This window comes from Lithobates pipiens, unplaced genomic scaffold, assembly GCF_037356315.1.
Source record: "Lithobates pipiens isolate NorthernLeopardFrog02 unplaced genomic scaffold, aLitPip1_a1.2 Scaffold_13, whole genome shotgun sequence".
In the NCBI taxonomy this organism is placed as follows: Eukaryota; Metazoa; Chordata; class Amphibia; order Anura; family Ranidae; genus Lithobates; species Lithobates pipiens.
Window position 1 is genome coordinate 212,673,891 of NW_027507718.1, and position 18,192 is coordinate 212,692,082.

Below are 18,192 nucleotides of genomic sequence, written 5' to 3' on the forward strand. Positions count from 1 at the left end.
ACCAGCCACAGACAGTTGCTCCTCGCAAGATTTCTGACATTGGAGTGAAAATTATCAGAGTTGTCAAAGAGCATTTTGTGGAGAGCTTCAGAAAGACCTTGAATTGGCAGGTACAATTATTTTCAAAGAAAATATGTAATGCACTCAACTGCCATGGCCCGCCCGTATGCAAGGTCAAAGCTTTAGAAGATTTACTTCCGCAATGCGTGCTCCTGAGAGCGCGCATCGGGGAAGTTCTGTGTTGACCGTGTCCCTTGGACACAGCCCATCACAGATCGCTGTAAATGGCTAATCACAGCGGCCGTTTACAGTGCGATCGGCGTGTCCAATGAGAGATGATCTCATATGTAAACATATGAGATCATCTCTCAGCGCCGCTCTCGCTCCAATCACAGACAGCGTGTGAGGAGGGAGAGATGAACGGCTGAAGCAGCCGTAAGTTAAAATAAAAAATAAAGTCAAATAAACTGCCACCTGTCATCAGTGCCACGTGTCATTGTCCTGGTGCTCCAGGGCCTTCAAAAGTGTAATAGGTAGTCAACAATTTAGATGTGTAATTTATGCTCCTAGAACATGTGATGGCGCTCCCTGCATGTTGGGCCTCTCTATGTGGCCAGGCTGTGGGAAAAGTCCCATACATGTATTGTAATACTCAGGAGTAGCAGAATTTATTTTGGGGTGTCATTTGTGGTATACACATGCCACGTGAGAGAACCTATTACAATGACAATTTTGTGGAACATAAAAAAAATCTTCATTTTGCAAAGAATTGTGGGAAAAAATGACAACACAAAAAAACACGCCTCTTACTAAATACCTTGGAATCTCTACTTTCCAAAAAGGGTCATTTGGTGGGTTATTTGTACTTTCCTGGCTTGTTCGGGTCGCAAGAAATGAGACAGACCACCAGTACATCAGATGTGATAAATTTTGTATGATGCGCACCACAGCTTGTAGACTCTCTAACTTTCACAAAGACCAAATAATATCCACTAATTTGGGTTATTTTTACCAAAGAAATGTAGCAGCTCTCTTTGTGGGGAAAAAAGGACAAAAAATTAATTTGGGTACAGTGTTGCATGACTGAGTAATTGTCATTCAAAGTGTGAGAGCAACGAAAGATGAAAATTGGTCTGGGCAGGAGGGGGGGGGGGGGTTTAAGTGCCCAGTAGGCAAGTGGTTAAAGTTTGCTCCACAACATTTAGACAAGCCTGTGAAATGCAGGGGGGGGGGGGGGGGGGGGAATATACTCAGGTCAGATGAGACCAAAATTGAACTCTTTGGATGCCATAATAAACACCATGTTTTGGAGGTCAAATGGCACTGCACATCACCCAAAAAACACCCCCATCCCAACAGTGACGTTTGGAGGTGGGAACATCATGGTGTGCCTGTTTTTCAAATTACCGTACTGGCAAATTTCATATCAATGAAGGAAGGATGAATGGAAAAAATGTACCAAGACATTCTACCAGGATGATGATGAAACGAGGGTGGTCTTTTCAGCAGGACAATAATCCCAAACACAGCCAAGGAAACTCTATTGCTTTCAAAGAAAATAAAGCTGCTAGAATGGCCCAGCCAATCGCCTGACTTGAATCCAATAGAAATCTATGGAAAGAACTAAAGGTCAGAGTTCATAGAGGCCCACAGAACCTTCTAGATTTGAAGATTGTGGAAAAACGGGCCAAAATTACACCTGTGCGATGCGTGTGGCGCATCTCTCCATACAGGAGGCGTCTTGAAGCTGTCATTGCCAACAAAGGATTTTGTACCAAGTATTACATTTTCAGTTAGCATTGCTCAATGCTTTTTCCTGGACATTCCATTTTATCACAGGCAACTTAATTTCTGAACAAATTTTTTGTTGATGTCTTTGGATGGACAGAAAAATCCCCACATACATCTATCCTATACTACATTCAGAAGTTTGGAAATCCTTCTGTAACCAAAGCATCAGCAAGTTTTGCAACTATATTCATGTACTAATTACATTCTAGCCATTCACTAAAAGAAAATGGCGAGTACTAATAAAACTAGGTGACTGACTCGCCCTTCTCTTTTGTGTCTTTGCATAATGTATATTTTGTACGATACCTCTATGAAACTGAATCTTATTTACCTAGATATTTTGTGTAATGAGGATAACATTGATGCAGCAGACTGTGTGTGTGTGTTTTTTTTTTTTTTTTTTTTTTTTTTTTTTTTTTTTTTATTTTGCATTTAAAGTGATTTTTCTCTTACCTTTCCTTTTTTAATCTTGCAGTTTTTCTGTTTTGGGCCAAAAAATACTGGATTTTAAACACACTTAAGTAACAAAGCCTGGGTCTTACAATAATCTTATTTCTGCTCTTTTTACATTTGAAATGTCACATGCTGCAGCTTGGCTCACTATTGCAGATTTTTTCCTTGTGTGCTTTTTATTTATATTTTGTTTTTTACACAAACTTTTTATTTCATTTTAAGTAATACTTACATTTTTTTTTATTTTTCAGGAACAAAGAAAACCAAGCTAACTCAATTTGGGAGAAAAATATGGAATGCATTTTACTGTTGACTGAGCACACCCAAAGAAACTTTATTGACAGTACTTTTAAAATCCTCAGTTAGCAGTTTATTCATTCTCTTGAACACTAACTAGAAGTTTCCAGATCGAGCTCATCTTTGTTTACATAGCTTTGCTCGGCAGGTTTTCATACTCTGGAACCAAGTTCTTCTAATATCCTATAGTTTTACTATTTTATTACATTTTGTCACCGAAAGGAAAAACAAACCGCCAAAATGGTTCTCGATGAGTACTTGTGGATGGTTATTGTTGGCTTTATCATAGCCTTTATCTTGGCATTTTCTGTGGGTGCCAATGATGTGGCTAATTCATTTGGCACAGCTGTGGGTTCTGGAGTGGTTACGTTAAAGCAAGCTTGCATATTGGCATCGATCTTTGAAACAACTGGTTCGGTGTTGCTGGGAGCAAAGGTTGGAGAAACGATCCGAAAGGGTATTGTCGATGTGAACCTTTACAACAACTCTGTGGATTTACTGATGGCTGGGGAAGTCAGCGCAATGGTTGGTAAGTAACAGGCTTGTTTTACATCAAAATACAAAATTGTTAGTCTGTCATATTTCTAGATGTCAAAATGCACAACTGTAGACTACTGCTTTCTGAAAATACTATACTATAACAAGGTACAATATTGTATGACTGTCGGCCCTCTTGGCCGTAGCCTTGGTTGACTTGTTTTAAAATGGAACCCTCAAGCCAAGAGGCATGCCACTAATGGAGGACTGGACATGGAAGGTTATAGAGCTAAACCTATTCACGAGTTGTGAGAGTTGCAGTGAGATAGTTGCTGAACCTGAAACCCTGTTATTTTTAATGGGTTGCTAGGCATACTTAAGTCTCAGGAATAAACCTCCGAAATGAAACTGAGCATATCCCCTCTAAAGTGTATACTAACCTCCAATCCAAAGTACCAAATGTGATTTCTGTCTCTTTTCTCTCTTCCCTCTATCTTCACAAGTCACTTGTTCAGTCAGGTTATAACCCCCCCCCCCCAGCTCACAGAAGGTGACTAACAGCCTTGGTTGTGCATGTTTCCCTATGAGACATTATAGGTCTCAGATTACACTGCGAAGCCTGGCAATAACCTTTGTTCAGTGTGTGTGTTTTAAAAGTCTGTAGAGAAGCCAGGGCTTCAAGCGGGAGTCCACCGGGACTCCGCGTTTTATTTTAATTTTTTTATTTTTTTTAAAAGCCAGCAGCTACAAATGCTGCAGCTGCTGACTTTTAAAATAATGACAATTACCTGTCCAGCGCGCCCGCGATGTCAGCACCCGAAGCCGATCTGTAGATCGTATCTTGGGTGCTGCCGCCGCCATCTTGGGTATGGGAATTAGGAAATGGAGCCTTTCGGCTTCATTTCCCGGTTCCCTACTGCGCATGCGCGAGCAATAAGGACGGTCCCCGCTGCCTCTGGGATCTGTGTGTTTTCCCAGCAGGCAGTGGGGCACTTGCGGGAAGGGGCGGGCACTTGCGGAAAGGGGCGTAATATACGCCCCTTTCCGCAGAGAGCTATCCCGGAAGTGGGTACAGATACCTGTACTGTACAGGTATCTGCACCCCCCTCCCCCCTGAAAGGTGCCAATTGTGGCGCCGGAGGGGGGGGGGGGATTCCGATGAGCGGAGGTCCACTTTAGGGTGGACCTCCGCTTTCAGATAAACAGGTACAAGTTATGTAGGAGGATTTTTCATCTCGTTGAGTGAGTAATATGCAATGGTTTACAACCAATTTTAAGAAACAAAACTAAAGTGTCAGTAGCTCTATTGTATGAAGGAAGTGACAGAGTCAAGGAGAGGCTTGAATCTTCCTGTCCTCTGGATTAGTTCGGGTTAAACATCCCACATATCTTACATATACATAGTCCTATTCACTAAATAGGGCAGTGTTTATACTGCTTGCAGATTTGAGAATGCAGCATATGCTGTATGATAAGCTTACGAAGACTCGAGCCTTATTTGAAAAATGGCCAGTCTGCCTGATATCCATCTTTGCCTTTTGAATATAAGCGGGTATATGCTACTGTGGTTTTTTATTTATTTATTTATTTTTTATCCTGATTTTGTCAATCTGCAAACCCAATGTGCTGGACTCTCATACCCGGAAGTGTACAAAATCATTTAAACCTAATGGAGGTGTGGTATTTACATGTTGTAATACATATTAATGTGGTTCTAAAGGCAACACGTTTTTTACCTTAATGTGTCCCCTGCATTAATCCCTTGACTCTTGACTGTAGGCAAATATGCGGCCTCACTGGACTGGGCATTTTTCCATGGGGCCATATATTTGCATGTCTTATTTTGTGCTGCACAGACTGGGGTCTTACCGAGGGCCCTCTACTAACTGTTACTGCAAAGCTCACCATGTGTATGTCCGTGTTTTTTTTTTTTTTTGTTTTGTTTGCTGTTTATTTTCCTCTGAATGGAAGAGAGATAAATCGTATCAATCTCCTCGCAGAAAGGTAAAAAAACGAGAGTTAGACTTACCGGTAACTCTGTTTCTAGGAGTCGTCCAGGACAGCACTAGAGAGATAGGCTCCACCTCCAGAGGCAGGAAACACAATCCAGATCTTTTAAGGGCGGTCTCCGTCCCTTCCCCTTCAGTCTTGTAAACGAGAACTTCCCCGGAAACGGCTTCTGTAACGACAAAAACACTTGTCCAGCATTATAACAGCATATAGGGAGGGAATCCATGCTGTCCTGGACGACTCCTAGAAACAGCGTTACCGGTAAGTCTAACTCTCGTTTTCTCTAGTCGTCTGTCCAGGACAGCACTAGAGAGGATCAACGAGAACTTACCAGATTAGGGGGGGGACTACCGCTTGAAGGACCTTTCTCCCAAACGCCTGGTCTTGCGCTGAGATAAGGTCCAATTTGTAATGCTTCATAAACGTCGAGTAGCTTGACCAAGTTGCTGCTCGACAAATTTGTTCTGGTGTCGCTCCAGCTCGCTCTGTCCAAGAGGTCGATAGTGCCCGTGTAGAGTGAGCCATGGGGGGAAAAAAGGACATTCCATTTTCATCCCTTTTGTAGGCTTCTACAATAGCTTGTTTGATCCACCTTGCAATTGTATTCTTTGAAGCTTGTGACCCCCATTTTTAACCCGCATGTAAAACAAATAATGCAGTTGATTTTCTAATGCTTTTCGACATCTCCAGATACTGTAAGACACAGGCTCTCACATCCAGTTGGTTAAACTCTACCTTCTTAGGATTAGTGGGGGACCCACAGAACGAAGGAAAAACAATTTCCTGTGTTCTATGGAAATTTGTCACTACATTGGGTAAAAACCCAGGGTCCGTGTGCAACACCAGCCCCTCTTCAAAAATTTGTAAAAACGGCTCTTTCACCGAAAGTGCCTGAAGCTCGTTAATGCGTCTGGCTGTGGAAATAGCCACTAGGAACACCGTTTCAAGCGTGATCCATTTCAAGGAAAGTTCTTCTTCCCGAGACTTTTTTACCCATCCCTGTAACACAATTGACAGGTCCCATTTGGGTACATTTTTGAAAGGAACAGGTTTAATCCTGGTCAATCCCTTAAAGAACCTGCTGACCAGCGGGTCTGCCTCCAGAGGTTGATCCAACAAAACCGATAGGGCCACAATTTGTACCTTTTAAGGTACCAATGGCCAGTCCCTTATCCGCACCGTCTTGTAAAAACGCCAAGACTGTCGGGATACTTATAGACACCTTTTTAGTGTCCAACCATGAACAAAAAACCTTCCAATACTTAACATAAATTGCTTGGGTTACTCTCTTTCTACTAGAAAGGAGTGTTCTAATCACCCTATCCGAGAGCCCCTTAGACTTCAAGAGGCTCTCTTCAGACGCCAGGCCGATAACTTTAGGGTCTGTATTTCTGGCAACAGAGCTGGACCCTGGGACAGCAGATCCTTTCTCTCCAGCAGTAGGATGGGAGGCTCGTCTGTCAGACCCAGCATCATTGAGAACCACGGTCTCTTCGGCCAATATGGAACCACCAGTATTAATGTGGCCCGTTCGTGCAAAAATTTCCTCAGGACTAGAGGAATTAGCTTGAATGGGGGGGGGGAGGCGTAGCGAGTGCGAAACGCCCAGTTTTGTGCCAAAGCGTCTATCCCTTTTGCCCCTGCGTCCCTCGCTAGGGAGTCGTATACTGGGACCTGGGTGTTAGCTTTCTTGGCGAACAAGTCCACCTCCGGAAGACCCCATTTGCGCATTGCACATCAGCTGGAAACTCTCCCTTTTCAGGGACCATTCTGATTCGTACACCCGGTGTCGACTCAGTCTGCCAGGTGGTTGTCTACCCCCTTTAGATGGACCGCTGAAACTGATTCTAGGTTTTCTTCTGCCCAATGCATGATCGTACTTGTTAGCTTGATCAAGGAAGGGCATCTCTTTCCTCCCTGTTTAGGTAGGAAATCGCCACTATACTGTCCGAGAGGACCTGTACATGGTGGTCCTTCAGATCCCTGGCAAACGCCCTTAAGGCTTCCCAGATTGCCTCCCCCAGTATCCTTGGGCTATTTAGCACAAAGCACTGGCATCCATAGTGATGCAGACAGACACTGGAGGAGACCACCATAGACCTCGTACTAGGTTCTCCTCTCTTACACCACCAAAGAGACCTTCTGGTCTTTAAGGATAGATGGATAATCCCGTCCAGGGATTCTTGTGTCCCGTCTCAGCTGCTCAGAATATTGGCGTGAAGGCCCCTGAAATAAGCTCTTGCCCAAGGAACCGCAGGGATTGTTGCCACTAATAGGCCCAACCCTGCCATAGCTGAGCGGATGGAAATTGTCCGATTGGACTGCAAAAAGGTTACCATCTTTTTCACCTTTTCCCCCTGTGAGGAAGACTTTCTGTGACACAGAATCTACCAGGAAACCTGGATACTGTATGGCCCGAGTTGGTGTCAAGTGCGACTTTTCTTCATTTATTAACCACCCCAGCCTTTTTAGGCAAGAAATGGCTACCCTCAGACCTCCCTGCAGTTGGAGCTTTGAGGGGGTGAAAAATAAAAGGTCGTCCAAGTATGGTATGACAGCGACCCCTTTCAGCCTCAGGGGAACCAATGCTTCTGCCAGGACCTTAGTAAATATCCTGGGGGAAGAAGATAGACCGAATGGCAGAGCCCTGTATCGGATCTGTCTTCCCCCAAGAATCACTATCCTCAAATACTTTTGAGTCTTCTCGAATGGGGATGTGTAAATATGCATCCCTCAGATCGAGAGAGGCCATGAAACAATTTGGAGGGAGTACTGACCTCACTGTAAAGATTGTTTCCATCCGGAATTTCTTATAAGTTACCCACTTGTTCAGCAACTTTAGATTCAAAATTCACCGGAATTTGCCTAACGGTTTCTTCACCACAAACGCATGCGAGTAGAAACCGTGGTTTATTTCTTGTGACGGAACTGGCACTAGAACCCTCTGGTCTATAAAATCGTCAATTTGCGACAGCAAAGCTGTCGCTTTCTGGGGATCCTTGGGAGGCTTGGTCAGACACATCCTTGTAAGTGAAGTGTGCTTGACTGTATTTTGTAACCCTCCCTGATGGTCCTCAGAATAAAAGTATTTGGGGTAGTCTTTTCCCACTGTGGGAGGAACTGCCCCAGTCTTTCCCCCACAGGGAACAGGTCACTGGGATTTAGTGGTTTTTTTTAGAAGAGGAAAAAAGATTGCCTTTCTGTTTTCCTCCCATCCACTGTTTCTTAGTTGTTGACTCCTTAGAGGTCTGTCCCTGTGACTGTCCCTGCCTTTGGGGATGAAAAAAGCATTTACCTGTAGCTTTTTGGGTTTAACAGGAAAGGCCTTCTCTGCAGTACGGTCCAGGACTTTTCAAGATCCTGTCCGAACAAGAGGTCTCCCTCAGAGGGGATGCCACATAACCTCACTTTTGAGGCCGAGTCTCCTGACCAAGACTTCAACCAAAGTGCCCTGCGAGATGCGTTTACAAGGGCAGCGGTCCTGGCTGACAATTTAACAGACTCTGCAGAGGCATCTACCATATAACCTGCTGCTTTATGCAGCATAGGAAGGGAATCCAGTATTTCCTTTCTGGAGGCCCCCCCTTCCAAATGGCTTTGCACTTTGTTCCAGCCAGACCTCCAAGTTGCGAGCCACTATTGTCGTGGCCATTGCAGGTTTTGAATTAGTCATGGTTACTTCCCATGACCTCTTCAGCAGCACCTCCATCCTTTTATCCATGGGTTCCTTAAGATCACCCATGTTCTCAAAGGCGAGGTTGATTTTACACACTGGGAAAAAGCTGCGTCTACCTTGGCACTTTGTTCCAGACGCAAGTGGGGTCCTCGCTGAAGGGGAATCTCCGCTTCATACTTTTGGGAAAAAAAGAGCTTTTTCTCTGGCTCCTCCCACTCTCCAGTGTGCTATGATCTGCCTTTAGGGTCTGATACATCTGGTCATGCAAGGACAGGGAGACTGGCTCTTCTTTAATTTCGAGCGTCTCATAAATCACCCCCAATAAGGCATCTACCTCGAGTGAGAGCCTGTATCTGGGGAAGCTTGTCCCTTGCACAGGAATATCTCTGGATGATGCCGTCTCACTTAGGCCATCCAGTGAATCAAATTCCTCTTCCCCTGATTCGTCACCTTCCTCTGGGGTGGAAGCAGGGGGGACTGCGGCTGGTTTTGGGGTCTCAAGGTTCGCTAGCATTGTCTTGATGGATTGCATTTCTTTCTGTACTCCAGAAATCAAATCCTAACAGGCCCCGTAGCTTCCTTATAGACCAATTTGTCTATGCATGGTTTGCAGAGGGGCTTAGACCATCCTTCTTTTAATTTATTCATACATGAAGGACATCTCTTCTTCCCCCCTGACCTCTCTGGTTCTTTGGGCAGAGCCCAAGACAAGAGAAGTAGAGAAGGAAGGGAAAAACCAGACAAGCTAACATCAGCGAAACCTTAGCAAAAAATAGGATGCCTTCACCCAACACCTATGTGCACCCCACCAACCGCTAACAGGATTCACAAGACTCTTTAGTCCGGATCCTGTTTGAGAGAGGGAGGGAGGAAAAACACACCTGGACCATTTCAGAATGCCTTTGCATTGATTAGTCCATCACTCCCCCCCTCACTCCCAACCCTGTAGGTACAAGACACCTCTGTGTTTGCCTACCTGAGCTGGTTCGGCTCCACTGCCACTCTCCACTGCATCCATTTTGATCGTAACACGCCTGGAGGCTTCTTTTCGTAATGGCGATAAAGCGATGCAGCACGAACGCTTGAAGCACACGCCTAACCGACTGGATGCAGCGCGAACGCCTCGTGGCTGCGGCTTTTTAAAATAGCCGCCAAGGTCCCGAACGTCCACGCTCGCCGCGCGACCGGTAGTGGATTGCCGGAAGTCCTCTATCCTCCTCCTGTGATGCACAGGCCGGAACTCGAAGCCTGTGCCCGTCCCCCACCTGACTTCGCGCCCAATTTGAACCTATTGTCAGGTGGGTAAACGAACGCCCTCCCCGGGCTTCAGAAGGAGAACGCCGGTTCGAAGCTGCAGTCAACCCGACCGGAGGACTTCAAAACGTCCGTTTACCAACAGGTAATCCGAACTCCTTCCCCGTCTCTTATGGGCTATCCCACCGTCAGGGGAAGGAGAGCTCCTGATCCAGCCTCCTCCTCCGGTGGAGGAAACACACAGACTGAAGGGGAAGGGACGGAGACCGCCCTTAAAAGATCTGGATTGTGTTTCCTGCCTCTGGAGGTGGAGCCTATCTCTCTAGTGCTGTCCTGGACAGACGACTAGAGAAATAGTGTATAAAATGCCTAGATCAAGGTTTGATCTAGGTCAGTGCCCGGGTTAGTATTTGGGTAAAGGTGTGTGTTTTTTTTTTTTTTTTTTTTTTTTTGCTGTAAAATTGATCATAAAACACTAGGGAGGTATCCATTACCATTTACCACTAAATGAAAGCCCAATTTGTCCTGGGAAAAAAAGGTGGTATAATCCACCTGGATGCACAAACTAGTTGTGATATGTAAGGTTTTACTAACCCATGTCAAAGTTGCAAAATTGTGCTTGGGCATTAACGTTTGTTTTACCCTTAGGTAAAAAATGTCCCTGTAATTGTATTTCTCTCTCCCCCCCCCCCCCTATATATTTACCGAAGCACCATCTTGATCTAGTGCTGGTCTGCGTTCCTCTCCTCACAGAGCCATGCTATGTCTATGGATGCATGCAGCCCAGCTTGGGAGCAAGCCTGCTGTTGTGTCCTCCATTGCAAGCATCTTGAACATGAAAGGGGTAAGGACTGGGAGTGCTGCCTGGGGACCTCAGAATAAGAGGTTTCAGGTTGCTCTTTGCAATACCATTGAGCAGGGAATTAGAACATGTTTTGTAAGGCTCGGTTCACACAGGACGCGGCACGACTTGCAGCGCCGCGACCTCAGCGGCGACTTGCAAAACGACTTCTGTATAGAAGTCAATGGAAGTCGCCGCAAAAGTAGTACAGGAACCTTTTTTCTAAGTCTGAGCGACTCGAGTCGCTCCTATTAGAACGGTTCCGTAGTACAGAACGGGGGCGACTTGTCAGGCGGCAAAGTCGCCTGGACAAGTCGCCCCTGTGTGAACCAAGCCTTAGGGTGTGTGTGTGCTTGTTTTTTTTATTTATTTATTTTTTAAGCCTTTAGAACAAATTTGAAGGGCACAGAAAGTAAATATTAAATATCTAATATTCCCCGCAAGATTTGTAGTCATATATGGCTATGACCTACTCCTATGCCAAGCTGTCTTTTTTGTATTGGGCCTGGTTCACATTAGTGCGATTTTCAGGTGTGAGTTGTACAGAATTGCATGCCAAGGGGACGCACACCAAGAAGAGAAGCCAGGAGTGCTGACTATCTCAGAAGAGCAGGTACAGTGCCTTGAAAAAGTATTCACACCCCTTGAAATTTTCCTCATTTTGCCTTCAGAAGTCACCTAATTAGTAAATGGAGTCCACCTGTGTGTAATTTAATCTCAGTATGATTGCGGCTGTTCTGTGAGGTCCTCAGAGGTTTTTTAGAGAATGTTCTTGAACAAACCGCATCATGAAGGCCAAGGAACACACCAGACAGGTCAGGGATAACGTTGTGGAGAAGTTTAAAAAGGGGGGGTTAGGGTATAAAAAATATCCCAAGCTTTGAACATCTCGCAGAGCACTGTTCAATCTATCACCCGAAAATGGAAAGAGTATGGCATGACTGCAAACCTACCAAGACATGGCCTTCTACCTCAACTGACAGGCAGGGTAAGGAGAACATTAATCAGAGAATCAGCCAAGAGGCCTGTGGTAACTCTGGAGGAGCTGTAGATATCCACAGCTTAGGTGGGAGAATCTGTTAACAGGACAACTTAGTCATGCATTCCACCCACAAACCTGGCCTTTATGGAAGTGGCAAGAAAACCACTGTTGAAAGAAAGCTGTCCTGTTTGCAGTTTGTGAGAAGCCATGTGGGGGACACAGCAAACATGTTGAAGTAGGTGCTCTGGTCAGATGAGACCAAAATTGAACTTTTTGACCTAAAAGCAAAATGCTGTGTGGCAGAAATCTAACACTGCATATCACCCTGAACACACCATCCCCACTGTGAAACATGGTGGTGGCAGCATCATGTTATGGGGATGCTTTTCTTAAACGGGGACAGGGAAGCTGGTCAGAGTTGATGGGAAGATGGATGGAGCCAAATACAGGGCAATCTTAGAAGAAAACCGGTTAGTCTGCAAAAGCCTTGAGACTGGGGTGGAGGGTCACCTTCCAGCAGGACAACAACCCTACACATACAGCCAATGCTACAATGAATTGGTTTAGATCCAAGCATATTATGTCGATGTCCAGACCTAAATCCAATTGACAATCTGTGACAAGACTTGAAAATTGCTGTTCGAATGCTCTACATCTGATCTGACAGAGCTTGAGCTATTTTGACAAGAAAAATGGGCAAAAATGTCACTCTAGATGTGCAAAGCTGGTAGAGACATCCTCCAAAAGACTTGCAGCTGTAATTGCAGCGAAAGGTGGTTCTACAAAGTATTGACTCGGGGAGGCTTAATACAAATGTACGCCACACTTCACATATTTATTTGTAAAAAAATAGTTAAACCATTTAGGTCCTTTTCACACTTGTACGACTTGTCCTACAACTTGGGACTGCAAAGTCGCATGACAAGTCGTTACCCATGATTTCCAATGGCAACCACACAACTTCAAGTCGTGCCGATTTCAAAGTAGTCCCTGCACTAATTTGGTCCGACTTTGATGCGAGTTCAGGTTCATAGACCTCACAATCGCGGTAAAATTGCACAACTTTGAAGTCACGGTAGTGTGAAAGGGGCCTTATCGTTTTCCTTCCACTTCACAATTATGTGCCACTGTGTTGGTCTAGCATATAAAATCCCATTTAAAATACGTTTTAAGTTTTTGGCTGCAACATGACAAAATGTGGAAAATTTTGAAGGGTATGGATACTTTTTTTCAAGGCACTAAAAAGTATGATGTTTGCAAAAGGGTATTTTTATTTAGTTTTTTTTAAACTATCACTTCAACATAAGATTCAGTTGTGTTTTCAAGGGCACAAATTTGGCATGACTTTAACAAGCGTGCAATTGCTAACATTTTGAAAAAATGTATGTGTGTGTGTGTGTATGTGTATGTGTGTGTATATGTATGTGTGTGTGTGTGTGTGTGTGTGTGTATATGTATGTATATATATATATATATATATATATATATATATATATATATATATATATATATATATATATATATATATATATATATATATATATTTTTTTTTCTAAAGTTATACTATAATCTGCATGATGTTTCCTTGATTCTGATGTATTAAACTCAAGTCATTTCTAGCATTTGTAGTAATTTTTGATGCCTTTCTGCATTGTAAACAACCACTGACTTTAGGAAATAACCCAGGTATAAGTTATTTCAATGTGTTAACTTTTTAAAATCCCTCCTTTTGTAGCAAATTGAAAACTAGTCAATGGAAAATTCTGCTGGGGAAAACAAATAGTAATGTGTGGGAGTTTTGGCCGACGGTTTTCTGTAGACATGCAGCGAAGTTGTATGAGCAGTGTGCTGAAAGGCATGCCTGGAGGGATAAATGTTTAATAGTATGTCTGGGTATTCTATTATCAGAAACAAGTTATTCCGTTTGTTATGACTGGTCCTTATGATATCCACTAATTGTCTGTGTAATCATTGCTTCTGGACCTTAAAATGGAATGTTCATCTATTAAATCTTCAGCCCTTGTTTTAACTTTGGATAGTAAAGCATTTACATTGACATTTTTGCAGATTTATTAAAGAAACTGAAATGTCACATGGCTCTAAGTATTCAGACCCTTTGCTGTGACACTCATATATTTAACTCAGGTGCTGTCCATTTCTTCTGATCATCTTTGAGATGGTTTTACACATTCATTTGAGTCCAGCTGTGTTTTGGTTATACTGATTGGACTTGATTAGGAAAGCCACACACATCTCTATAAGATCTTACAGCTAACGGTGCATGTCAGCAAATGAGAATCATGAGGTCAAAAGGAACTGCCTGAAGAGCCCAGAGACAGAATTGTGGTAAGGCACAGATCTGGCCAAGGTTACAAAAAATAAATTCCGCTGCACTTAAGGTTCCTAAGAGCACAGTGGCCTCTATAATCCTTAAATGGAAGACGTTTGGGACGATCAGAACCCTTCCTAGAGCTTGCCATCTGGCCAAACTGCGATATCGGAGGAGAAGAGCCTTGGTGAGAAAGGTAAAGAACCCAAAGATCACTGTGGTTAAGCTCCAGAGATGCAGTTGGGAGAATGTTGTAGAAGGTCAACGTTGCTGCAGCCCTCCACCAGTCGGGGCTTCATGGCAGAGTGGCCTGACAGACGCCTCTCCTCAGTGCAAGACACATGAAAGCCTGCATGGAGTTTGCTAAAAAAAAAAAAAAAACCCTGAAGGACTCCAAGATGGTAAGAAATAAGATTGGGTCTGATGAGACCAAGATAGAACTTTTTGGCCTTAATTCTAAGCGGTATGTGTGGAGAAAACCAGGCACTGCTCGTCACATATCAAATACAGTCCCAACAGTGAAGCATGGTGGTAGCATCATGCTGTGGGGGTGTTTTTCAGCTGCAGGGACAGGATGACTGGTTGCAATTGAGGGAAAGATAAATGCGGCCAAGTACAGAGATATCCTGGATGCTAACTTTCTCCAGAGTGCTCAGAACCTTAGACTGGGCTGAAGGTTTACCTTCCAACAAGACAATGACCCTAAGCACACAGCTAAAATAATGGAGTGGCTTCACAACAACTCTGTGACTGTTCTTGAATGACCCAGCCAGAGCCCTGACTTAAACCCAATTAAGCATCTCTGGTGAGACCTAAAAATGGCTGTCCACGAACGTTTACCATCCAACCTGACAGAACTGGAGAGGATCTGCAAGGAGGAAAGACAGAGGATCCCCAAATCCAGATGTGAAAAATTGTATTGCATCTTTCCCAAAAAGACTGACTGTATTAGATCAAAAGGGTGCTTCTACTAAACACTGAGCAAAGGGTCTGAATACTGGACCATGTGATATTTCAGTTTTTCTTTAATAAATCTGAAAAAAATTCCAACAGTTCTGTGTTTTTTCTGCCAATATGGGGTGGTGTGTACATTAACGAGGGGGAAAAAATGAACTTAAATGATTTTAGCAAATGGCTGCAATATAACAAAGTGAAAAATTTATGGTGGTCTGAATACTTTCCCTCCCCACTGTGTATATACCGTATTTATTGGCATATAACACGCACCCCAAGTTTAGGAGGGAATTGTAAGGAAAAAAAACTTTTAGGAGGTAAGTTTAAGGCAGCCTTATCGGTGTCCAACTGCAAGCCTTGTCGGTGTAATGTGCAGCCTTGATGTTTTAAAAATGGCACCGCCGAGAGAGACAGATGTCCTGTGTATCTCGGCAGGACTACGCGAGTGGCCGAAAGCCGCTGAGAGGCTCACAATCAGCGGGGGGTCGGTGTCTTAACACGCACCCACGATTTCCCCCTGATTTTAAGACAGGGGAAAAAAGTGTGTTATATGCCGTTAAATTGTGTGTGTATGTATGTGTAGTGTGTGTATATGTGTGTGTGTGTGTGTATATATATATATATATATATATATAAAAAAATATTATTTTTTTGCAACCCACTTGCTGTTTCTTGTCTGGCTAAAAAGCTTGGGCTTATGATGACATCATGCACAGCTTTCTCACTGTCATGAGAGAAAGCTGCAGAGCTTGGAGGTGTCCGTAAATTCAGGGAGCTTCAGCTACCCACAGTTAAAATGTCTGCAACCAGACTTAGGCTGGCCACATGTAAAACCAATTTCTTCAGTTTAGACCAATATGTAATCCCACATATTTTTGGCCAAAATTACAATAAGTATAAACATTGTAACAATTTGTTAAAGGAGTAGACTTCATGTGCAAGTGAGGAAAGTTTAACCACTTAAACACTAAACCTTTTTCTGACATTTATTGGTTTCAAGTTAAAATCCATTTTTCTAGCAAAAAAAAAGACTTGGGGACCCCCCCAAACATGATATATATATTTTTTTGTAATTTTAGTAGTGACCCTAGAGAATAAAATGGTGGATGTTGCAATATTTTGTCACACTGTATGTGTTCTTTCAAATGCAATTTTTTTGCAAGAAAATACTTTAATGAATTACAAAAAACTAACTAGTAAAGTTAGCCCAATTTTTTTTTTTTTTTTGTATATTGTAAAAGATTTTACGTCGTGAAAAAAATCGTGATTTTGGCCCGAATTGTGCAGCTCTAGTAAGCTGCAATATGGTAAATTTTTTTTTTTTTTTTTTTTTTTTTTTTTTTTTTGTTTTTAGGTTTTATTCAAATTTTTTAGGCTTTGCTTTAGTCAATCCTCTTCTAGCAGCTACTATTATTTATTTATTTCTTTTCCCTCTGGAGAAGCTGCTGTAGAATATATTGTAATCGGTGTGTAGTAGGTATTGCCCAGAATGGCAAAAGAATAGGCTTCAGAGACTTGAAATGGAAGTAAAGTTTGGGGCCCTTATGAAATCAGAGAATGCTGCGATTTATAAGAAGAGAATCTAGAAAGGAACAGTCGGGAATTAGAAAAGGAGCCAGAAGGTGAGCAGAGGGTGCTGAAAGGAGGCCCATTAAGCCGTCATTTGCAAGTTGGAATAGGCTAAATGAGTGAAGTGTGGGATACCCAGTTGTTCAAGTAGATTAGGACAGGATGTTCCCAGTACAATGTTCTTGGCAAGAAGATTAACATTTTTGGCAGCAGTGTGGCCTTGTACGCTTTGATTGTGCCTATGTCGCTGGTGCCCAACCTGCACTCCTCAGACCCCAGGTACATAATGAAGGAGAAATATTCTGTAGTTCCACTAGGTTCTAGTAGTGTTTCTAAAGTTATACCGTTTTACCTTTTTAATGCATTCCCTACATTAAGGTAAACATTTTTACTAGTTGTTGGGACCCTGTTGTTCCCAAAACACATGTTGGAGTCCACTCTTATCCAGTGCTGTGCCCAGCTGCAGCTCTTCTTTCCTGTCTACCTGGTCTCACAGAAGACTTGTACAGGAACGATTGACAAAAGATGGGGGGGGGGGGGACTGCAGCCAGTCAAATCCTGCGAGGGAGCCGGGGCATGACACAAAGCCATAGCACATTACTTTTTATGGGGACACATGCAAGAGATGAGGAGCAGACCTTGCTGACCAGGGACTACAGTAGAAGAGGTTTAGGGCCAATCTGTGCAATATCATTGCAGGTATGTATAAATGTTTGTTTTGACAAAAAAAAAGGCTTTACAACCACTTTAAATGGTGTGTGTTTTTTTTTTTTTTTTTTTTTTTATTTATTTATTTTTTAGCCATCTTACCTTCCTTCTTTCTTCGCGGCCCATCCCGTTTTTTTCTCTTATGTTAGTTTCTTCAGATATTTTGGAGATGTCTCACTGCAAGATCAATTACTTTGTAAAGGGGCTGTAATAGCAATGATGTCTAGCAGTCCTTTGTAAAGTGTCTCGAGTCTGACTGTCTCAGCTTGTCTGCAAGCTCCAACAACTACAGCCCCTCAGATTCTCATTTGCTGTTGTATATCTGCAGATCGTGTGTGGCTTTTTTTTTATTTTTTTTATTTTTTGGGGGGGGGGGGTTTATTTATTTTTATGCATTACCTTCACTGAATATTATGTGTGATCCATTTGGTGATTTTTTTCAGGGGCCCCAGTGAGGCTTCTGTGAATGAAACAATCTATGAATAGAGGTGGCAGACCTTTTTTATTCGCCCATCCTCAATTCAGAATTTTTCTTTCGTAGAGGCTATAGTACATCCTCTAGAAATTAAGGCGGTGGGCAGAAAGGGCTGACATAGTTGAGTACTCTTGATGAATTCTTGTCACAGCCTCTGTCCTATTAATCCCCACCACACTGGAAGATTACAACAAAGGGGTGGATTGGTATCAGCAGAAGGGGCATGGTATACTGATGGTGTTTTTTTATTTTTTATTTTTTTCCATCCACTTGCATACCGGGCCTATTCTGCCACTTCTCTTTCTACATGTAAAGATCAGGAGCGGCAAAAAAAAACCTCTGCCGCGTGAGAAAAAGCTTGCTGTAGCAGTGCCGG

At 43.2% G+C, this 18,192-nt stretch overlaps 1 protein-coding gene across 1 annotated transcript in view; it reads left to right on the top strand.

Moving 5' to 3' along the window:
- The window catches only part of SLC20A2 (solute carrier family 20 member 2), a 72,149-nt gene that overhangs the window by 6,954 nt on the left and 47,003 nt on the right, over positions 1 to 18,192 (top strand). The window contains 1 exon segment of the mRNA XM_077476183.1: positions 2,496 to 3,070. Within this exon segment, the coding sequence (XP_077332309.1) occupies positions 2,782 to 3,070 (289 nt within the window). The 5' untranslated portion in view covers positions 2,496 to 2,781.